Source organism: Mobula birostris, chromosome 2 (genome assembly GCF_030028105.1).
Source record: "Mobula birostris isolate sMobBir1 chromosome 2, sMobBir1.hap1, whole genome shotgun sequence".
Lineage (NCBI taxonomy): Eukaryota > Metazoa > Chordata > Chondrichthyes > Myliobatiformes > Myliobatidae > Mobula > Mobula birostris.
The window spans coordinates 17,237,799-17,258,831 of record NC_092371.1 but is presented as its reverse complement, the minus strand read 5'-3'; the positions used below and the strand labels follow the sequence as shown (position 1 = coordinate 17,258,831).

General features: G+C 43.1%; 1 protein-coding gene across 2 annotated transcripts in view; it reads left to right on the top strand.

Moving 5' to 3' along the window:
• The window catches only part of LOC140185104 (phosphatidylinositol 4-phosphate 5-kinase type-1 alpha-like), a 97,325-nt gene that overhangs the window by 30,765 nt on the left and 45,527 nt on the right, over positions 1-21,033 (top strand). For both annotated transcript variants that reach the window (XM_072238369.1, XM_072238379.1), the window contains exons 2-4: positions 4,484-4,515; positions 8,241-8,324; positions 13,895-14,025. In XM_072238369.1, the coding sequence (XP_072094470.1) occupies positions 4,484-4,515; positions 8,241-8,324; positions 13,895-14,025 (247 nt within the window). The remainder of the gene's footprint in view (positions 1-4,483; positions 4,516-8,240; positions 8,325-13,894; positions 14,026-21,033) is intronic.

Below are 21,033 nucleotides of genomic sequence, written 5' to 3'. Positions count from 1 at the left end.
GGCGCGCTGCTTTTTATCGCGTGCTGCCTTTTTCTGCGCGCTGCTTTTTTTCGTAACAATGAAAACACCTCCTGTTAGCAAGAACGGGGAACTAATGTAGGTCTTTCGTAACTGAGGTTTTGAAAAGCGGGGGACACCTGTATCTCTTAATTCCTTAGCTTCAGTAATCTTCTGTATGTCAAATACAAACACAAAAACAAAAATATGTTAAGACCATGTCCTTGTGTGGCTTCTCGCGTAGATGATCGTGTTGCTCCTTAAGGGACCCGTTCTCTCCCTTTCCCTAATAATAGTTACGAAATCTCTTGGCATTCTTCTTTATCCTATCTGCCACAGTTGTCTCTTTTTGACTTCCTGGTTTCCCTCAAATGCCCTCCTGCATCTCTTGTAATCATCGAAATTGCTTGATTCCAACTGGTTATACCCAAAATATGCCTACTTTTTAATATCGAGAGCCCTAATATTCCTGATCAATTAGATTGTCCTGCTATCCTTCGTCATCACTAACAGGAATTCGCTTCCTAAATCTCTCAACTTTCAATCTTGTCTCTCCCATTTGCCAATTATCTCTTTACTCTAAACAGTTTTACCCAATCAACTTTTGCAGATTTCTGTCTGATGCCTTCAAGATTAGCCTTGACCCAATTTAAGACCATGAGACATAGAAGCAGAATTAGGCCCATTGAATCTACTCCATTAATCCAGCATGGTTGATGTATTATCCCTCTCAACCCCATTCTCCTGTTGCCTTCTGTAACCATTGACACCCTTGCTAATCAAGAACCTATCAACCTCCGCCTTAAATATAGATAGATAGATATACTTTATTGATCCTGAGGGAAATTGGGTTTCGTTACAGCCGCACCAACCAAGAATAGAGCATAAATATAGCAATACAAAAACCACAAACAATCAAACAACAATATGCAAACTATGCCAAATGGAAATAAGTCCAGGACCAGCCTATTGGCTCAGGATAGCTGCAAAGTTCGATGGCCACAGGCAGGAACAACCTCCCGTGACACACAGTGTTGTATCTTGGTGGAATATGGCTGGAGTCCAACAGCAAAAAGTTCAATATCCGGTCTACAAACACGTTCCTCGATCATAATATGACCAGGATTGCACCATCCATTGTTAACCAGAACAGTAAACCCCCAACTCCTTTATGCTTACCGCTCTCAGTGCACTTCGGGTCAGCCCGAATGGTCTGGAAGCAATCCATGGAAAAGTTTTGATCGGGTATGTCCTCGTGCAGCCCCGTTTCAGTAAAACACATAACACTGCACTCCGGAAATGTTCTCTGACGCCTGGCTAGCGCCGTGAACTCGTCCATTTTATTACCCATGGAACTCCTCTTCTCCATAAGTCTCTGTTGTCTCGACCCAGTCCTCTTTCCTCGCCTTTGTGATCCCCCTCTGCATCCTCTGTGTGTTCTCCTCCAGATTTCAACAGGGATGTCCGCCGCTCTACTCGCTAAACCGGCCGGCATAAGCGCAATCAGCTGGTCCCTGGAATAAATAATGCAACCATACTGCTGCCCCGCTAATGAGACGTGTCGGAATGTAACTATTTCCAGTGCTTAAAAACCCAAATAAATCTCTCTGTACCAGCATGTTAGAGAGGGTGCAGCTTCAACGTGTTACCGTGGAAAAAAAAATACAACAAATAACGTAAGTTAAAAAAGTAAGAAGAAAAAAGTAAGGATGCTAGTCGGAACGATTGTAACAGGCTGCATGCACGACCGGCGCATGCACGCTATACCCAATGACTTGGCCTCCACAGCAGTCTGTGAGAATGAATTCCACAAATTTACTGCCTTCTGGCTAAATAAACTCCTCCTCAATTTAAGACTTTAACTTCTGGGTAGAACAGTCACTTCTACCTCTCAACTATTCTTAAACTTGCTCTACCTCATTTCTCCAAAGAAGGTTGTATTACCCAGTCTCTAGGAGAGCTTTCTACATGGAGGCACAAATGTCTGCTGAATCTGGAGCAACTGGCAAGATGCTGGAGGAACCCAGCAGGTCAGGCAGCATCTGTGAAGAGAAATAGGTGGTGGCCAGTTTGATTCGAGATCCTTTATCGGGATCGAAAGATGAAAGGGGATACTGCTGGCAAGCAGTAGATGGATCTTTGTGTGGAGGTATAATCAGGTGGATGAGGGAAGAGTGGAAGTTACACCAGAAGTTGTGTTCGGAGGAATTGACAACTCCAGATAAGGAATCTGATGGGGGGTAAAAATGGAGTGTGGAATCAAGTGAAGGATGAGAGGGAGAAATGCAAGGGTGAGGGACAAACAGAATGGGGTGATGGAAGGGAAAGAACCAGAAAATGAGTGGGGGTGGTGAGGTCACTGTTGTCGTTGTGGCTATCCCTCGAGGTCGAGGATGACGGTCTTCATTCTGAAGAAGTGGTCCACAGAGCGAAGACGCCTGTGCATGTAATTATTTAACGTACTTGATATTGCACTTCAAGAAGCACACAATACTTCACAAATTAACCAACTGATTCCAATGGCATGGAAACCATGACAATTGGAGCTGATGGATTTGTTGCAGCCTTCATCCGCCTTCACAGCCGTTGAGTTCGAAGTAACTTCGTCCGCCTGTTCCATTGTTGAGGTCTTGGTTGGATTGTTCTTTTTCAGGGACCTCGCCCTCGACCTTACCGCCATGGGTGACCCTACCAGGAGCATAGCTCCAGACGGCATTGCTCTCGTGATCACAGGACCACGCAAGCTTCTCCACCACAACAAGGTGGCAATCCACGGAGAAGTGAGGTCACTGTAGAAGAAATGGGTGGAGCAGGAGAAATTAATGTCCGTTCTATAGACCATCCAGGCAGCAGAGAAACAGCACCTTGTATTCCACTGGGTTATCTGCAGCCTGATAGCCCACTTGATTGGCAACCCATCCAACACCAAAATACTAATTTTCACTATCATGGTTTCCAGTGATTATAATGAAAGGGCAAATGTGATCTTATACCAGATAAAAGCATGATACTGAAGCTTCGCCCTTGTATATTTAGACTGCCTGGAAAGTGATAAAGACCCATTCAAGTATGTCACACTTGTCACACAGCTAAGAAAATTTGAGCAGAGATGTGAAGGCACCATGTTCCTTTAAAATTGTAGCTTATTTCCTGCTTGCATTGTTCCATGTTATTAACATTGTTGCCTAATTGATTATCAGCACATGGTCTGCAGTAATTAACCTGGATTAATCATATTTAGATGTAATTAACGTATGCAGTTGAATTTAATGCTTCAGTTCAGTGATGCAATTTAAATGTATATTAAATAAGAATTTACTTGGAAGACAATTTATTTCACAACCGGTGTCAGGATCTAGATTGTTTGGATTCTGTATTCCTTCTCAGGGTCTGGTCCTTCCTAGGTTCATAGCAATTATTTTCCACCATTAATTTATTGAGCTGTATAATTTGCCCGAGCTGTTAGGAATTGTGTATGTCCTCAAATTGGGTTAGAAACTGAATTTTTTGCCTTGAAAGGTGTTTGTGAAATAGGTTCTCTGATGTTCTGGGAGTTTCGCTGTTAGTAGGTTTAGTTTCTCATTCTGGTTTTGTTTAGTTAATTTTGTTTATGAGTCTTGGGTCACCATGCTGAAATTTGATCTTATTATCATGTCAGTGGAACCAAGACACTGAAATAAGTGTTGTCATATAACTCCTACCAATTCCGCAACTAAGATCAAACATGAGATTTGCATCCTCAAAAAATTTTTAAAAATTGGAAACAACACTTACATTATAAGGCTTAGTGTAAATTGCACTGGAAGTTGATAAGTCCCTCTGCCCCTGCCGTCTGTTCGCTGAGTTGACTTTGGGTTCCAGTGTAAGAATCAGGCAGGTTCTTGCACCTCTAGTTTATAGTACATCAAGTTGTCAGTTATATGCCCCTATCTTGGACATTGTTTAAAATAGTGCAGATTTATTCACTGTACTGCTGTATGCAGCTATGTCTGCACTCAAACTATAACAATTGAGTTTTGTTCTGCGTATGCTCCACTTTCATTTTTATGAAAACATGATTGTATTCACTGCCCTGTTCCTCCTTTCCCTCCACACTTCCTCCAGCCAACCTCCATCATATTTTCCAGGGGTCTTTTGGTGAATGAGAAAGTGAAGGTTGGTTGGTTATGGAGTACCAGGAGACCAGAATACCCCTTAGCACTGACTTTGAAGCTCGTAGGATATACGCAGAACAAGTCTATGACCTGAATCTTTAATTCAGTGAAGTCCTGCTTGTAGTTATATGTTGCCATTGAGCAATGTGTCTCTCGCACTGGAGAAATAGTTGACTGCTTGTGCATGCTAAGTAAATCGGCGTTCAGTCTTTGTTTGCAGTTGTTTGCTGGGATGTACAAGGACTTAAAACGATATTGCAATGATCTGCAAATAATTCCTTTCTTGGCATGCCATCAGATCTAGTGTACTGATTGTTTTTTCTCCTTTGCAGGTTTAACTTACAGAAGGACACCATCTTCAGAGGTATGTGAAATCTGATAGTGTGGAATTGTTTAGTGTAATCTGTTGGCTAACTGTTCTTGTGTTGGACAGCCAAGGCGTGGATGTAGCCTTCAGATGCAAGGGTGTATTGTCCAAGGCTTTGCTGTAATTCGCTTCCATTCTTGGGGCTTTGTAGTTATTTATTCTTTGAAATGTGGCTGTCAAGTATGTACTGTGCATTCTATGGAGTTGTTGGCCATTTTACTGTTGCTCACAATTTGGCGTGTCCACATTGGTCCAAATGACTGCATCATTGCATTCATTGGAAGAGCTAGATTCTGTTTTCCCCTAGTGTTGGGATATATAGCCCATCCAAGGATCAGCATCCTCATTCTCCATCATGAAGCTCCCCTTTCCCCACCCCCTCCTCTTCCTAGCCCAGAGGTGATGATGGTCTAATGGTCACAGCTTTGAGAAAACCAGTGGTCTGGCTGAACCCACTGCACAATCATTGAACCTCAAAATGCTACAGGGGTTTGATAAGTGGGGTGCGGGAAATATTACCCCCTCAGTGGAACCGTCTAGCAATGGCTTCCAGTCTCAACATATGAAGGCTTAGCCATTTAGGACTGAGTGAGGAGACATTTCTTGAGACTGTCCTGCCGAGGAGTCTTGGCCCAAAACATCAACTGTACTTTTTTTCCATAGATGCTGCCTGGCCTACTGAGTTCCTACAACATTTTGTGTGGGAGCTTTGATTTCCAGAATCTGCATATTTTCTCTTGTTAATACTGGAAGCCAATGCTAGTGAATCTTTGGAGAATTGAATTCTCCTTTTCCTGACTGCTTTAGAGAGCTCTGGAAACTTGGTCATTTAATTCATTCAACACAAATTAATAGATTTATGGAGATCGAGGGCTTGCACCTCACGACCTCTGAGTGAAGAAGTTTCCTTCATTTCCCCTTAGACTTTCCAGCTTTCACAGTGGGGAAAAATCCTGGTTGCATTTTCCCTATCTATACCCCTCATAATTTTGTATACCTCTATCAAACCTCCTTTCAGTCTTCTTCGTTCTAAGGAAGAAAGTCCTAACCTATTCAATCTTTCCTTATAACTCAGGTCCTCCAGACCTGGCAACATCCTTGTAAATTTTCTCTGTACCCTTTCAACCTTGTCTACGTTTTTCTTGTAAGAAGGCAATCAAAGTTGCACACAATACTCCACATTAGGCCTCACCAATGCTTTGTACAAATAAAACATAACATCGCATTTCCTGTATTCAATACTTTGATTTATGAAGGCCACTGTGCCAAAGCTTTCTTTACGACCCCGTCTAGCTGTGACATCACTTTCAATGAATTATGGATCTGTTTGTTCTACTACACCTCACACTTGTCTGCATTAAATTCCATTTGCCATTTTTCAGCCCACTTTTCCAGCTGGTCCAGATCCTGCAGCAAGCTCTGATAGTCTTCCTTGCTGTCCACTACACCATCAACCTTGGTGTGGTCCTCAAATTGGCTGATCCAGTCAACTGTATTGTAATCCAGATAGTTAATATAGATGACAAACAACAATGGACCCAGCACTGATCCCTGCAGCACTCCACTAGTTGCAGGCCTCCAGTCAGAGGGGGAACCATCTACTACCACTCTGTAGTTTCTAACACAAACCCAGTGTCTAATCCAGTTTACTACCTCACCTTGAATGCCGAGCGATTGGACATTCTTGAACAACCTCCCATGTGGGACCTTGTCAAATGCCTTGCTAAAGTCCATGTAGACAATATCTACTGCCTTGACTTCATCCATTTTCCTGTAACTTTCTGGTTAGACATGACCTGTCATGCTGACTATCCAAAATCAGGCCATGTATATCCAAATACTTATATCCAGTCCTTGGAATACCTTTCAATAACTTTCCAACTGCTGATATCAGTCTCACCGGACTATAATTTCCTAGTTTGTTTAGAGCCTTTCTTAAACAACAGAAAATATTCGGCCTTCCTCCAATCATTTGGTACTTCTCCTTTTGCTAAAAGTGATTTAAATATCTCTGCTAGGAGCCCAGCAAACGCAGCACTTGTCTCCCATAGAGTCTGAGGGAACCCCTTGTCAGGCCCTGGATATTTATCCACCCTGACTTGCCTCAGGACCGCTAACGCTACCTCCTATGTAAGCTGTATAAGGTCCATGAAGTTGATGCCACTTTGCTTCACTTCTATACTCTATGCCCATCTCCTGAGTAAATACAGATGCAAAAAAATTATTGAAGATCTTCCCCATCTCTTTTGGTTCCACATGTGGATTGCCATTCTGATCTACCAGAGGACCAATTTTGTCCCTTGCAATCCCTTTGCTCTTAAAATATTGTGGAATTCCTTAGGATTCCACTTCACCTTCTCTGGCAAGGGAACATCTTGCCTTCTTTTAACCCTCCTGATTTATTTCATAAGTATTTTCTTGCATTTTTATACTCTGTAAGCATCTCGTTTATTCCTAACTGCCTACACCTGCTATGCACCTCCCTTTTTTTCTTAACTAAGGCCTCAGTAGTTCCTGAAAACAAAGGTTCCCTACATTTTTTATCTTTACCTTTTATTCTGACAGGTACATGCAAGCTTTGTACTCAAAATTTCAATTCTAAAGGCTTCCCATTTACAAAGTACATATTTGCCAGAAAGCAGCCTGTCCCATTCCAGATCATTTCTGATACCACCAAAATTAGACTCTCTCCAATTTAGATTCTCAACCTGTGAACCAGACCTATTGTTTTGCATATTTACTTTAAAACTAATGGCATCGTGATCACTAGATGCAAAGTGTTCCCCTGCACAAATTTCTGTCACCTTGCCTTGTCTCACTCCTTAATTGATCAAGAATTGAGTGAAGTCCTGTTTGCAGTGTGTACTGCTGTCAAACAGTATGTCTCACACACTGGGACTTCTCTGTACTGATTAAGGAAACTTTCCTGAACACATTTGACGAACTATCCCATCTAGTCCTTTTACAATATGGGAGTCTCTGTCAATATGTGGAAAATTAAAATCACCTACTGTAACAACCTTGTTTCTTGCAACAGAAGTCTATGATCAGGGGCTTCTGAGTTCATCCAGTTCCAGCTCCAACTCCTTAATGTGGATTGTTAGAAGCTGCAGCTGGATGTACATCTCACAGGTGTAGTCATCAGGGGCACTGGAGGTGTTCCTGCCATCCCACATCTTGCAAGAGGAACATTTCAGTATCCTGCCTGCTAGCTGTACTGTTCCAACTGAGCAAATGTAAAAAATGTTGGGGGGAAAACCCTACCTGCTGTTTTTTTTTTGGCATTCTCTGACTGAAGCCTTAAAGAGCTAACGCCACTCCAATGATGGGCCGCTCTGCTTGCCCCTACCTTACTTTAATTTGCTCTTGCTAACCAATCCTGAATGCTGATTGGCTACTGCTTAAAGCTGCAAAACCACTGTGAGTTGTTGCCTTTTCTACTCGGATCAGCGAACCTGAATGAATTACCTCATTGATGAGATTCTTGTTTTAACAAGTCTAGCAAAGCAGAGGGGATTACAAAGTGACTTCCCAGTAGTTGTAGTAACATGTTGAATGAACTTGCAATTTCTGGCATCTGGAATTATAGCTTTTGTGTTAATAAGAACATAAAATGTAGGAGCAGAATTGGGCCATTTGGCACTAGTTTGCTCTGTGTTCTGTGAAATAAGTGTCCACAAATCCCTAGAGGTGACCTTCAGTTGCTTATCTCCTGTTTGCAGATGGCTGGCTCTTCCCACAGCATGCAGTTGAAAAAGATAGGTCACCGAGGAGTGGATTCTACTGGTGAAACTACATATAAGAAGGTGAGTGCCAATGATTCTGTGACCACTCTGAGCCAAGGAGGGCAGGAGCAGAAGTGGCCAGCAAAAGATCAGTCTTTACTCATTGTACTGGTGCCTCTTTAACATGATTCCACTATCTGTCCTTCCTTAGGAAACACATCTGACAATATTTTCAGCATTTGTGTCACCCATTTTACTAAAGAAAATTCTCCCCTTTCCACCTGGCACTTTATCTGACTTGGGTTGTGGAATTCAGTTTTTAGATATTGATTTAATTTCTTTTAAAAGTTGGGTATTGCTAACAAAGCCGTTTTTTTTTATTGCCCTGCCTTGAATATCTGTTGTCCTTCTGGTGAGCATGCATCACAGTGATGTTGGAATTTGAGCATTTAGACCCTGTGACAGTGAAGGGCCAAAACAATATGTTTCCAAGTTGGGATGATGGATAACTTGGGAACCTGCAGGGGTGAAGCCCCTGCTCTTGATGTCGAGTGTGAAGGTTATCAAAATGCTGTTGGAGTACTTGGGTAAATAATTATGGTGCATTTTGTTGATAGTTACATGCGGTAGCTGTTGTGAAATTGTAGTGAAGTGAATGAATGTTAGGGAGTCATTGATACGTTGAGATTTTTGTAAATTGTTCACACTGCACTCATCTAGAGAAAGAATATTCAATTGGGAAAGCTGTTGGGTCAGAATAAGAATAAGAGTCAGATTTAATTGCAAAAGTCTTAGGCACCTGAGATCTTTTATACAGTTTCAGATGGCATGGCCTTCAGAGAGCCCTGATCCCAGCATCATTGGGGCTGTCTGGGATTACCTGGAGAGTCAGAGCAAGCAAAGTCAGCAGAAGAACTGTGGCAAGTTCTATGTTTGGAACAGCCAACCAGACAATTTTCTGATAAAACTGCGTAACAGTGTATTAAGAGAACAGTTTTAAAGGCAAAGGTGGTCACACCAAATATGATTTGATTTAGTTTTTTACAGTTTACTGCTCTTTATAGTAATTTTTTTGATATTTAGAAACTTTTCATTTCATTATTTTTAAAAGGATCTTCATTTTACAGTATTTTTTTTTACTGTGCCTAAGACTTTTGCATGGTACTGTATGGCATGAAATTTATTTTGCAGTTGTACATTGCTATACATAAAAATCTATAAACTGCATTAAGTTCAAACTTACTGCCATCTGACGGTACATATATACAATCAAACGCAACAATCCTCCTCTAGACCACGGTGCACCCACAAAATGAAAATCAGACACAGAATAATAACACAAGTAGGTTATAAAATATAATAAATACATAATCAAAATTAAGTAGGTAGTGAAAAGAGTAAAAATAGTGAGGTAGTGTTCATGGGTTGGTTCATTGTCCGTTCAGAAATCTGGTGGAGCTGAAGAAGCTATTTCTAAAACATTTTGAGTGCCTTCTGTACTACCAGGTACTACCAGACTCAGTACCACCTCTTTGGTAGTAATAACAAGAGCATATCCTGGCTGATGTAGGGTGGGGGGTGGGTGGTTTAAAGATGGATGCCGCCTTTTTGGGGCATCACCTTTTGAACTTTGAAAGGAGGAGGGAGGAGAAGATGGCAGCGCGCGCGGCCTCTCCGGTGAATGATATCTGTAATCTGTCAAGTAGGGTACAGTGCACAATTCTAATTTGATGGAGACAGACGTGAGAGTACGGAGGAACATCTGGAGAAACTTCTGAAATGCCCGCTTCGCTGCCACTGCTACTGTGTGGTAACCGGAACCTCTGGAGCAGAAGGCCCCGAATCCCCGGCTTTGCTTGTTTCGGTGGCCGGGGGGAGGCCGAAGGCATTTGGGAGGCTGTATCGGAGGGGCTGGTTGGAGCCTTGAAGTTTTCAGATGGACGGACTCAGTGTCGGCGGTGGTCGGCTGCTTCCAATGCATCGGCAGTTGTCGGTGCCTAGAGGTTTATGGCAGGGAGTTTCTCCCTTTTGCTGCTTGCTATCAGGGGCTCAAGAGTCGATCGGGACCTGAGACTTTTTTTTTTTTACAGTGCCCATGGTCTGTTCTTTATCAAATTATGGTATTGCTTTGCACTGCTGTAACTATATGTTATGATTATGTGGTTCTGTCAGTGTCAGTCTTTGATTTGTCCTGTTTTTCTGTGATATCACTCTGGAGGAACATTGTATCATTTCTTAATGCATGTATGCATTTCTAAATGCCAATAAAAGAGGACTGAGTGTTTTCATAATCTTAAAAAAACAAAAATGTCCTAGATGTTGGGGAGGCTAGTGTCCATGATGGAGCTGGCTGAGTTTACAACCATCTAAGCTTTTTCCAGTCCCGTACAATGGACCCTCCATAGCAGGCGGTGATGCAACTAATAAGGCTTTCACGGTGCATCTATAGAAATTTGCTAGAGCCATCGGTTACATGTCAAATCTTCTCAAACACCTAATGAAATATAGCTACTGACATGCCTCCTTCAGAAAATTGCGTCAATATGTTGGACACAAGATAGACCTACAGAGATGTTGACACCCAGGAACTTGAAACTACTCTCCTTCAACTGCTGACCCTTTGAGGACTGGTGTTTGTTTCCTCAACTTGCCCTTCCTGCAGTCCACAATCAGTTCTTTGGTCTTACTGATACTGAGTGAAAGGTGGTTGTTGCGACACACTCAACCAGCTGATCTATCTCATTCCTGTATGCCTCCTCATCACCATTTGAGATTCTTCCAACATCGGTTTCATTACCAAATTTATAGATGGCATTTGAGCTGTGCGTAGCCACGAGGCCTTATTTATTCATTTAGAGCTACAAAGCAGAAATGGCCCTTTTTGGCCCAAAGAGTTGCACCATCCAGCAACCCACTTATTTAACTAGCCTAATCACAAGACAATTTACAGTGACCAATTAACCTACTAACCGGTACATTTTGGGCTTTGGGAGGAAACCCATGCGGTTCACAGGTAGAACGTACAGGCGGCATTGGAATTGAATTCTGGAGCACCCTGTGCTGTAATAGCTTTGCATTGACTGCTACAGTGCCATGGGACAGAATGGTTGTAGAGTGAGTAGAACAGTGGGCTAAGTAGGTATTCTCGAGGTGCACCAGTGTTGATTGCCAGCGAAAAAGAGATGTTATTTCCTGTTCGCACTGACTATTGCCTCATGATGAGGAAATCAAGGATCCTGTTGCAAATGGAGGTACAAAGGTCCAGGTTTTGAAGTTTGATTAGTACTGTGGGAGTGATGGTATTGAATGCTGAACTGTAATCAATAAACAGCAGCCTGACGTTGGTATTACTGTTGTCCAAGTGACCCATGGCCAAGTGGAGAGCCAGTGAGATTGTATCTGCTGTAGACCTGTTGGGGTGGTAGGCAAATTGCAGCAGGTCTGGGTCCTTGCTTAGGAAGAAGTTATTTCTGGCCATGACCAATCCATATACTGGTCAAATTACAGGACAAAGCACTTCATCACAGCAGGTGTGAATGCAACCAGGCAATAGTTGTTGAGGTAGCTCAGCCTGCTCTGGGTACTGGTATGACTGATGCCCTTTTGAAGCAGATGGGAACCTATGAACTCTAATGTAGCTGTGAGAGATTGAAGATGTCCTTGAACACTCTTGCCAGTTGATTGGCACAGTATTTCGATGCCCCACCAGGTACACCATCGAGGCCTGGCACCCTCTTGAAATGTGTTGTGATGTTGACCTCTGAGACAGATATCACAGGGTCCCCAGGGGCTGCAGGGATTTGCAGAGGCATAGATTTATTCTCCCTTTCAAAGCATGTGTAAAAGCTGTGGATCTCTCCAATGTTCCCTCTTAAGGTATGCGCATGCACACATCTTTTGCTACTAGAGCACAAAGGAATATAAACTGCACACAAAAGATTGTCACCCTCGGCCTCATTGACATGTTAAGTAAATTTCACTAAAGAACACGTCCACATTGTGGAGTTTGTGATGATTTGCAGATTTTAGAACTGGCTTATTTATACTGTTTTTATTGAAGAAATTATTCAGTGCACACATGTTGTCTCTGGGCAAAAAAATTGCGTAGCACAAGATTTTTGTGCACACCTGTCATTACACATTAGAAGGAATATTGATCTCATCTGGGAGTGAAGCATCACATCCATTCATGATGTTAGGTTTCACCTTGTAGAAAGTAATGGCCTGCAAACCCAACCAGAGCTGGCACACATCCAATTCCATCTGTAACCTCAATCAGAATTGATTTTTCAATCTTAAAATAACCTTCCGTAGGTCATACCTGGACTTCCTGTTGAGTTCCAATCTTGAATACCACAGATCTAGCTCTCAGCAAACTGCGAATCTCCTGGTTCATCCATGGCTTCTGGTTGTGGTATCTCTGGTATGTTCTTGAAAGCACATACCCAGCCACACATCTTGATGAAGTCAGTGACAACTGTGTTATATTCATTTAGACTTGAAGATGAATCTCTGAATAGTGTGCATTCCACAGATTCAAAGAAGTCTTTTGCCTCCCTTGGACCATACATTCATGGTCCTCACCACTAGTGCTGTGGTCCTCAGTTTCAGTCTATACACTGGCAAGTCAAATCACCAGGCTGTACTATTACTCCCAAAGTGCAGGCATGGGATGGCACCTTGAGCGTTCTTGATTGTGGTGTGGCAGTGGTCAAGTGTATGTGCTTCTAATTCCACAGTTGATATGTCGGTAGTTGGTCTAAGATTTCTTCAAGCTGGCCGAGTTGAAATCCCCCACAGTGATTGGGAAGGCATCAGGGTGCACAATTTTGTGATGCTGAGCTCTGCAATACTTTCCGCATTTCCTTTTTCTTAAAGGGAAACCGCTCTCTTCATCTGAGTCTGCTGTCCTGTATCTGCTGACAGCAGATTTTTTAAAAAAACATCTTAAAAGAATGTTTTGGTCGTGTGTAGCTGTAGTCATCCTAAACAGGAATGTTTGATGATTCACCTCAGAACTGCATGCGAAAAAGCACCACTTTTCTGCGCCATCTTGGCGGCTCTTCAGATGGTTGGAAGGGAAGAGATGAAACAATAGTTGTTGCATCTCTTGTCATGAAAAAGAGTCAGGGGAGTAGACTAGGCAGTCACAAGTGTAGTAGTCCTTTTTGAAAGGCTCTAAATGGAGGGAAGAGGAGGGTGTATCTGTTAATAGAATCTTGCTGAAGATGGTCTAGGTTATGTAAGTATAGGCTGAAGAGTTGTGAATGAAATTAAACATTTTATAGTCACCTGCAAACATTCCCACTTCTGCACAAGTGTAGTAAAATAGTAGCTTGCGAGTTGGAAGAGGGAAAAGAATGTGCATAGCTTTGGGAAGAAGCAGGGAAGTTGGGCAACTTGTTGATTGTGATTCCGTTAATGGCAAAGGCTACCACATATTCTGATCCTAGCCTTAACTCCGTGCGATGCTTGGAGCATACCGTTTTCTGCTTACTACCTTTATTTAACCCCTCTTTTACAACCTGGATAACTGAGGTTCTCTGCATTGGTACTTTCAGTTTCAAGCTATTGATGGAGGGCTATGTTTTTGACACATCCTGAATTACTGTCTCATTTTGTGACCTTGTCTATGTTTGCATTTTGTTCAGACCACCTCCTCTGCCCTCAGAGGTGCAATCCAGCTGGGGATTACTCACACAGTGGGAAGCCTCAGTACCAAGCCTGAGCGAGATGTCCTTATGCAGGATTTCTACGTAGTGGAAAGTATCTTCTTCCCAAGGTAAGATTCTGTCATAGCTTTACAAATTTTGTTGTTCTTCCTGCTAACCTACATTTCTCATCACTAAACCACTTTAAACGTTAAGCCCACTGAATTTTTTTTCGACTGTTATACCTTGGAGTTAACTTCCTTTAAGAATCAACTTTGTCACCCAGACAGCTGGTGTTTAATGAAGAAACACTCATTCCTTGAAGCAGAGGAGCAGCAAAAATTGACCAATGGGGAGGGTACTTCTCATGCTTGCAGATTCCTTCCTTATCTGTTGCAGTCTGACAATCTCTGGATTAATTTAGATTATGTGCTGAAGCAATAGAGCATAGAGCAGTAGGTACATCACCAGACAAGCCGCAGCGCAGTGTTGTGCTGACCTTGGTGCTAATTTATACTAAATATCCTCTTGTGTGTCATCCATATCGCTTCAATCACTTCATATTCATGTCTAAAAGCATCTGAAACTCCACCAAACTGCCTGCTTTCACTACTACCCCTGGTAACCCACTCCACTTATTTATTTAAAGAAGTGGAGTGGGTTACAACTTTCCTCACAGTTCATACACTCTAATCCAGGCAGCATGCTGGAGACTTCTTCTGCGCTTTCTCCAAAGCTTTCACATCATTACTAAGGGGTGATTAGAACTGCACACGCTACTCCCAAATGTGGTGTAGTTAAAGTTTTATGTAGCTGCGGCATGACTGTCTTGCTCGTAAACTTGACACTCCTACCAATAGAATACTTGTCATCATACACATTCTTTACCACCTTGTCCACTTGTGAAACCACTCTCAGTGAGTTATTGAACCCCAGGATCCCTCTGTACCTCGGTGCTATTACGAAGATGTCATTAACTATATGCTTTCTCCTTGACTTTCCAAAGGCATCACCTCACATTTGCCTGAATTAAATCCATCTGCTACTTCTCTGCCCAAATCTGTAACTGCTCTATATTCCTGGTGTATTACAGTCTTGATCGCATCCACAAACTTGCTAATCCACACATCTACATCTTCATCAAAATCATTGATATATATCACAAAAAATGGAGGTTCTAGTACTGATCCTTGCAGAAGACCTCTAAATCCTTCTTGGGAAGTACAGATGCAAAGTACTCATTTAACATCTCAGCTACTTCCACTGATTCCAAGCACAAATTTCTTCCTTTATCCTTGAGTTATCCTTTATCTGTATCCTGTCCTTCATTATCTCCCCCCCACCCCTTTCTTAATGTAAGTATAAATTGCCTTGGGATTCTTCTTCATTCTGCTCACTGACGACATTTCATAAGTCCTTTTGGTCTTCCTAATTGACTGCCTCAGCACATTCCTGCTATCTTTATATCAACGGGCCAGTCTGATTTTTAGCTTTCGGAATCTTGCCTATGCTTTTTTTTTTGATCCCTTGACTAAATGTAGGACTTCTTGGGTCAGCCAAGTTTACTTTGCCATCCTTTTCCTTACTTATCAAACGTATTGAACTTCGATCAGCTTGTCCTTAAATAACTTCCATGTGTCAGGTATGGACTTGTTTGACAGAAGCTGCTCCTGATCGACACACATTTGTTCCTGCATTTTGTCATAATTTGCACAGCCCCAGTTAGTACCTTCCTGCAAGATACAGTATTATCCTTGCTCATAACTGTCTTAAAACATGAGTTGTGGTTACTTTTTAGTCAGCTGGTGGCACAGTGACATCAGCGCCGGACTCCGGAATGGAGGTTCCCGGATTCAAATCCAGTCGGGCCGTTCTCGAGTACGCTTTCCATCCGTGCCTGGTTGAGTGTTGAGCTCGCAACTTGACCTCGTAAAATAAAGAAAAATACTGCAAAATGTCTGTGAGGAGTGACGCGCCACACGGTCTTCCATTCTGCGCCTTGTAAGGCATGAAAATGCCTGATGCTGGCTTCTCAGGCCTGAGTCGACGACAACATGTGGTTACTTTCCCCAAAGTGTTCACCCACTATCAGGTCTGTCTCCTCACCTAGCTCATTTCCCAAAGCTACTGTGTACAATATGTTCACCGGTAGTTGGACTGTCCATGTACTGTTTCAACAAAACCTCTGAAATAAATCCTGGTTCTAAAACATTTTGTATTAAGTTGCAATCAATACTGAGGAAGTTAGTCTCTCACTGTGACAGCCCTTATGTTTCTGCATCTCCTGCATAATCGGTTCCTCCATCTCAGTGGCTATTGTATGAATCATCAGCATAATTACACTTGTTTATATTCAAAACTGACTGGCTTCTTCCAATTTGTTCTCGTGTATAGAAATGGATTGAGTGTAGGTGTTGTCCAGAAATGGGAAGTAAGAGTTGAACATTTGGCCCATGATTTTGTGCCGATCCTTAAACTTCCTCCAAGATCAATCAAACATTCCCTCCCACATAACCCTCCATGTACCTATCTCAGAGTCTCTTAACTGTCCCAAATGTATCTGCCTCTACCACCATCCTTGGCAGCACATTCCATGTATCTAATGCCCTAATTTGCTTGGAGGAAATTATAGGGGGATGTAAGAGGTAGGTTTCTAACACTGTTATGCCCCCTTGCATTAGCTGTATCCACCTGTGGAAAAAGTCTCTGGCTATGCACTCAATCTACGCCTCTCATACACTTCTATCACATTTCATCCTCCTTTTTCTCCAAAGAGAGAGGCTAAAGCTAGTTCAACCTATCCTCATACAACATGCAGGATGTGTTGTATACATTTCTCTGACTATAAATGTACCTATTGAAACCTATTGAAGCATGCTTTCTAATCAAGGCATCCTGGTACATCCTTTTTTTCACCCTAAAAGCTTCCATATCCTTCCTATACTGAGGCAGCCAGAACTGAAAACTATATGTAATTATGATCTAACCAAACTTTCATGGAGCTGCAACATTACCTTGCAGCTCTTGAACTCAAGTCACCCTGACTAATGAAAGTACCATGGCCTTCTTAACCACCCTGTCAACTTGCACTGCAACTTTGTAGTATCCGCTGACGAACCCTAAAATCCCTCTATTCCTCCACACTGCCGAGAATCCTTCCATTATCTCTGTATTCTGCTTTCAAGTTCAACCTTCCAAAGTAAATCACTTCACACTTTTCTGGATTGAAATCCATCTGCCACCTCTTAGCCACACTCTGCATCCTGTCAATGTTCTGTTGCATTTTTCTACACTATTCACAACTCCACCAACCTTTGTCATCTGCAAACTTACTAACCCATTCTTCCACTTCCTCATCACAGTCATTTATAAATATCACGAAGAGCATGGGTCCCTGAACAGATCCCTATGAAACACCACTGGTCACTAACCTCCAGGTAAAAACACTCCATCTGCTTCCACTGTATGCCTTATGTGTGCAAGCCAATTCTGAATCCACACAGCTAAGTTTCCCTGGATCCCATGCTTCCTGACTTTCCAGATGAGCCTACCATGGGACACCTTGTCAAATGTCTTGCTGAAATCCATATACACCACATTCACTTTTGTACCTTCATCATTGTGCTGTGTCACATCCTCAAATAATTCATTCAGGGTCGTGAAGCACAACCTGCCCCTCACAAAGCCATGTTGACTATCTCTAATCAGACTATGCTTTTCCAAGTGCTCATAACAAATCTAAGAATCCTGTCCAATAGTTTGACCACCACTGACATGAGGCTTACTAGTCTATAATTTCCAGGATAATACCTACTCCCTTTCTTGAAAAAATTGATAATATCTACCACCCTCCAATCCTCTGTCGTTATTCCTGTGGTCATTGAGTAAACAAAGATCATTGCCAAAGGCACAGCAATCTCTTCCTTCACTTCTAATTTTCAAAAGTTTCAGCACATCATCTTACTTAACATCAGCCTGTTCCAGCATATCAGTCTGTTCTGCACTGACCTCGCATTCATCAATGTCCCTCTTCCTCAAGAACACTGAAGCAAGTTAGTCATTAGGACCTCCTCAACATCCTTCACCTACAGGCACATGTTTCCTGTTTTATCTCTTATCGGTCCTACCCACAAGATAGTTATCTCCCTGTTCTTCACCCACAAACTGCTGGAGGAACTCAGCAGACCAGGCAGCATCTATGGAAAAGAGTACAGTCAACATTTTGGGCTGAGACCCTTCAGCAGGACTGCAGAAAAACAGATGAGTAGAATTTAAAGGTGGGGCAAGTGGAGGGAGAAACACAAGGTGATAGGTGAAACCAGAAGGGGGTGAAGTAAAGATCTGGGAAGTTGATTGGTGAAAGAGATACAGGGCTGGAGAAGGAGTCTGATGGGAAAAGACAGAAGCCATAGAAGAATGAAAAGGGGGACAAGCACCAGAGGGAGGCAATGGGCAGGCGAGATAAAGTGAGAGAAGGAAAAGGGGCTGGAAATGGTTGGGGCGGGGGGCGCTTTACTGGAAGTTCGAGAAATCAATGTCCATGCCATCAGGTTGGAGGCTACCCAGGCAGAATATAAGGTGTTCCTCCAACCCGAGTGTGGCCTCATCATGATGGTAGAGGGGGCCATGGATAGACACATCAGAATGGGAAGTAGAATTAAAAATGGGTGGACACTGGAAGATCCCACTTGTTCTGGCATAGGTGCTTAGCGAAGTGGTCTCCCAATCTGTGTCTGGCCTTACCTATATATAGGAGACCACACTGGGAGCACCGAAAGCAGTATATAACTCCAATGGATTTTCAGGTGAAGCGTTGCGTAACCTGTAAGGACTGTTTGGAGCCCTCCATGGTAGTGAGGGAGGAGGTGTAGGGGCAGGTGTAGCACTTGTTCCACTTGCAAGGGTATGTGTCAGGAGGGAGATCAGTGGGGAGGGATGAATGGACAAGGGCATAGGGAGCAATCCCTATGGAAAGCAGGAAGTGAGGTGGGGGAGGAAAAGATGTGTTTGGTGGTGGGAAATCATTAGAAATAGCAGAAGTTGCGGAGGATTACATACTGGACGTGGAGGTTGGTGGGGTGGTAAGTGAGGACAAGAGGAACCCTATCCCTGGTAGGGTGGCAGAAGGATGGGATGAGAGCAGATGTGCATGAAATGGAAAAGATGCGGTTGAGGGCAGCGTTGACGGTGGAGGAAGGGAAACCCTTTCTTTGAAGAAGGGGAACACCTCATTCTGGAATGAAAAGCTTCATCCTGAGAGCAGATGCAGTGGAGACAGAGGAATTGAGAGAAGGGGCTGGCATTTTTGCAAGTAACAGGGTGGGAGGAGGCGTAGTCCAGGTAGCTGTGAGAGTCCGTGTATTTATAATAGACATCAATAGATAAGCTGTCTCCAGAGATGGACAGATTGAGAAAAGGGAGAGGGGTGTCGGAAATGGGCCCAGTAAATTTAAGGGCTCAGCGTCATGGCAGGCACAGAACTCAGAGGTGTGGGCGCAGGGGGACAAAGGTGAGGCCCTCACTGAGGACAGAACGTTCGGAGGGCTGGTGAAGACCCAGCTTGAATGAGAGCTGGGATCGGAAGGGGGAAGGAAGTTGGTAGTGTCTGAGGTGAAGGGAGGTTTGGGGTGTTCGGGGATGGTGGGATGAGAAAAAGATGTTCTTCACATATGTTTAGAATACCATGGAGTTCTCCTTAGTCCTACTCATCAAGGCCTTTCCATGTCCTCTTCTAGCTCTAAGTCCATTTTTCAGCTGCTTCCTGGCCACCTAGTAATTCGATTCTTGATCCTTGCTTCCTAAATCTTAACCATACTCCTTTCTTCCTCTTAACTAGATATTCCACATCTCTTGTCAACCATGATTCCATCATCCCTTCCCTGCCTAAATAGGACAATCCCACCCAGAACCCTCAGCAAGTGTTCCCTACACAACCTTTACATTTCCACTGTACATTTCCCTGAGTACATCCATTCCCAATTTAAGCTCCCAAGTTCCTGCCCAATAGCATTATAATTCACCCTCCTCCAAGTAAATACTTTTCCATACCTTCTGCTTCTATCCCTGTCCAAGGCCATGGTAAAGGTCAGGGAGTTGTGGTCACTGTCTCTGAATTGCTCACCCACTGAGAGATCTGTCACCTGATTCTGCCCACATTCTGTGTCAGGAATACGTCATGGACACACCTAACAAATTCCACCTCATCTAAACCTTTTGCACTGAAGATGTCATAATCACCCACAGCAACAATCCTATTAGTTTTGCATCTTTACAAAATTTGTCTCCTGTTCTCTTCCTCAGTGTCTCTGCTACTTTTGGGGGTATCTATAGAATACCCCAATAGAGTGGTTGCTCCCTTCCCGTTTCTGACTTCCACGCACACTGACTCAGTGGGTCACTGATACTATCAGTGAATCAGCAGACACTATCCCTGATTAGCAATGGCACTGCCCATCTCTTTTACCTCCCTCTGTCCTTTTTGAAACTTCTAAACCCTGGAACATCCTGCAGGCATTTCTACACTTGTGACAACCATGTGTCCGTAACATCGTAGTTTATTGCTCTTGCTCTTGAATACTTCTCACATTAGATGCATTTGATCAGTCTAATTGACTGCCTTTCTATTGCCTACCCTTCCCCGCAGACCTTCTAAAGCCACATCTACCTGTACACTAACTACCCCATCCTATGACCTATCATTAGCTCTATCCCCCTGACAAACTAGTTTAAACCCATCCCAACAGTTCTAGCAAACCTGCCCACAAGGATATTGGTCCCCTTCAAGTTCGGGTCTGGCCAGTACCTTTTGTGCAGGTTGTACCTTCCCCAGAAGAGATCCCAATGATCCAGAAACCTGAAACCCTGTCCCCATTCCTCAGCCATGCATTTATCTGCCAAATCACCCAGTTCTTGCCCTCAGTAGTGTGTGGCACAGGCAGCAATCCAGAGTTTACCACACTTGAGGTCCTGCTTCTCAGTGTCCTACTGAGCTTCCTATATTTTGTCTTCAGGACTGTATCTTTTCCTAGGTATGTCATTAGTATGTATACCATTACTTCAGGTTGCTCACACTCCCCTTTAAGAATGCTGTGGACGTGATCTGAGATATTTCTGACCTAGAACCTGGAAGGCAACATGCC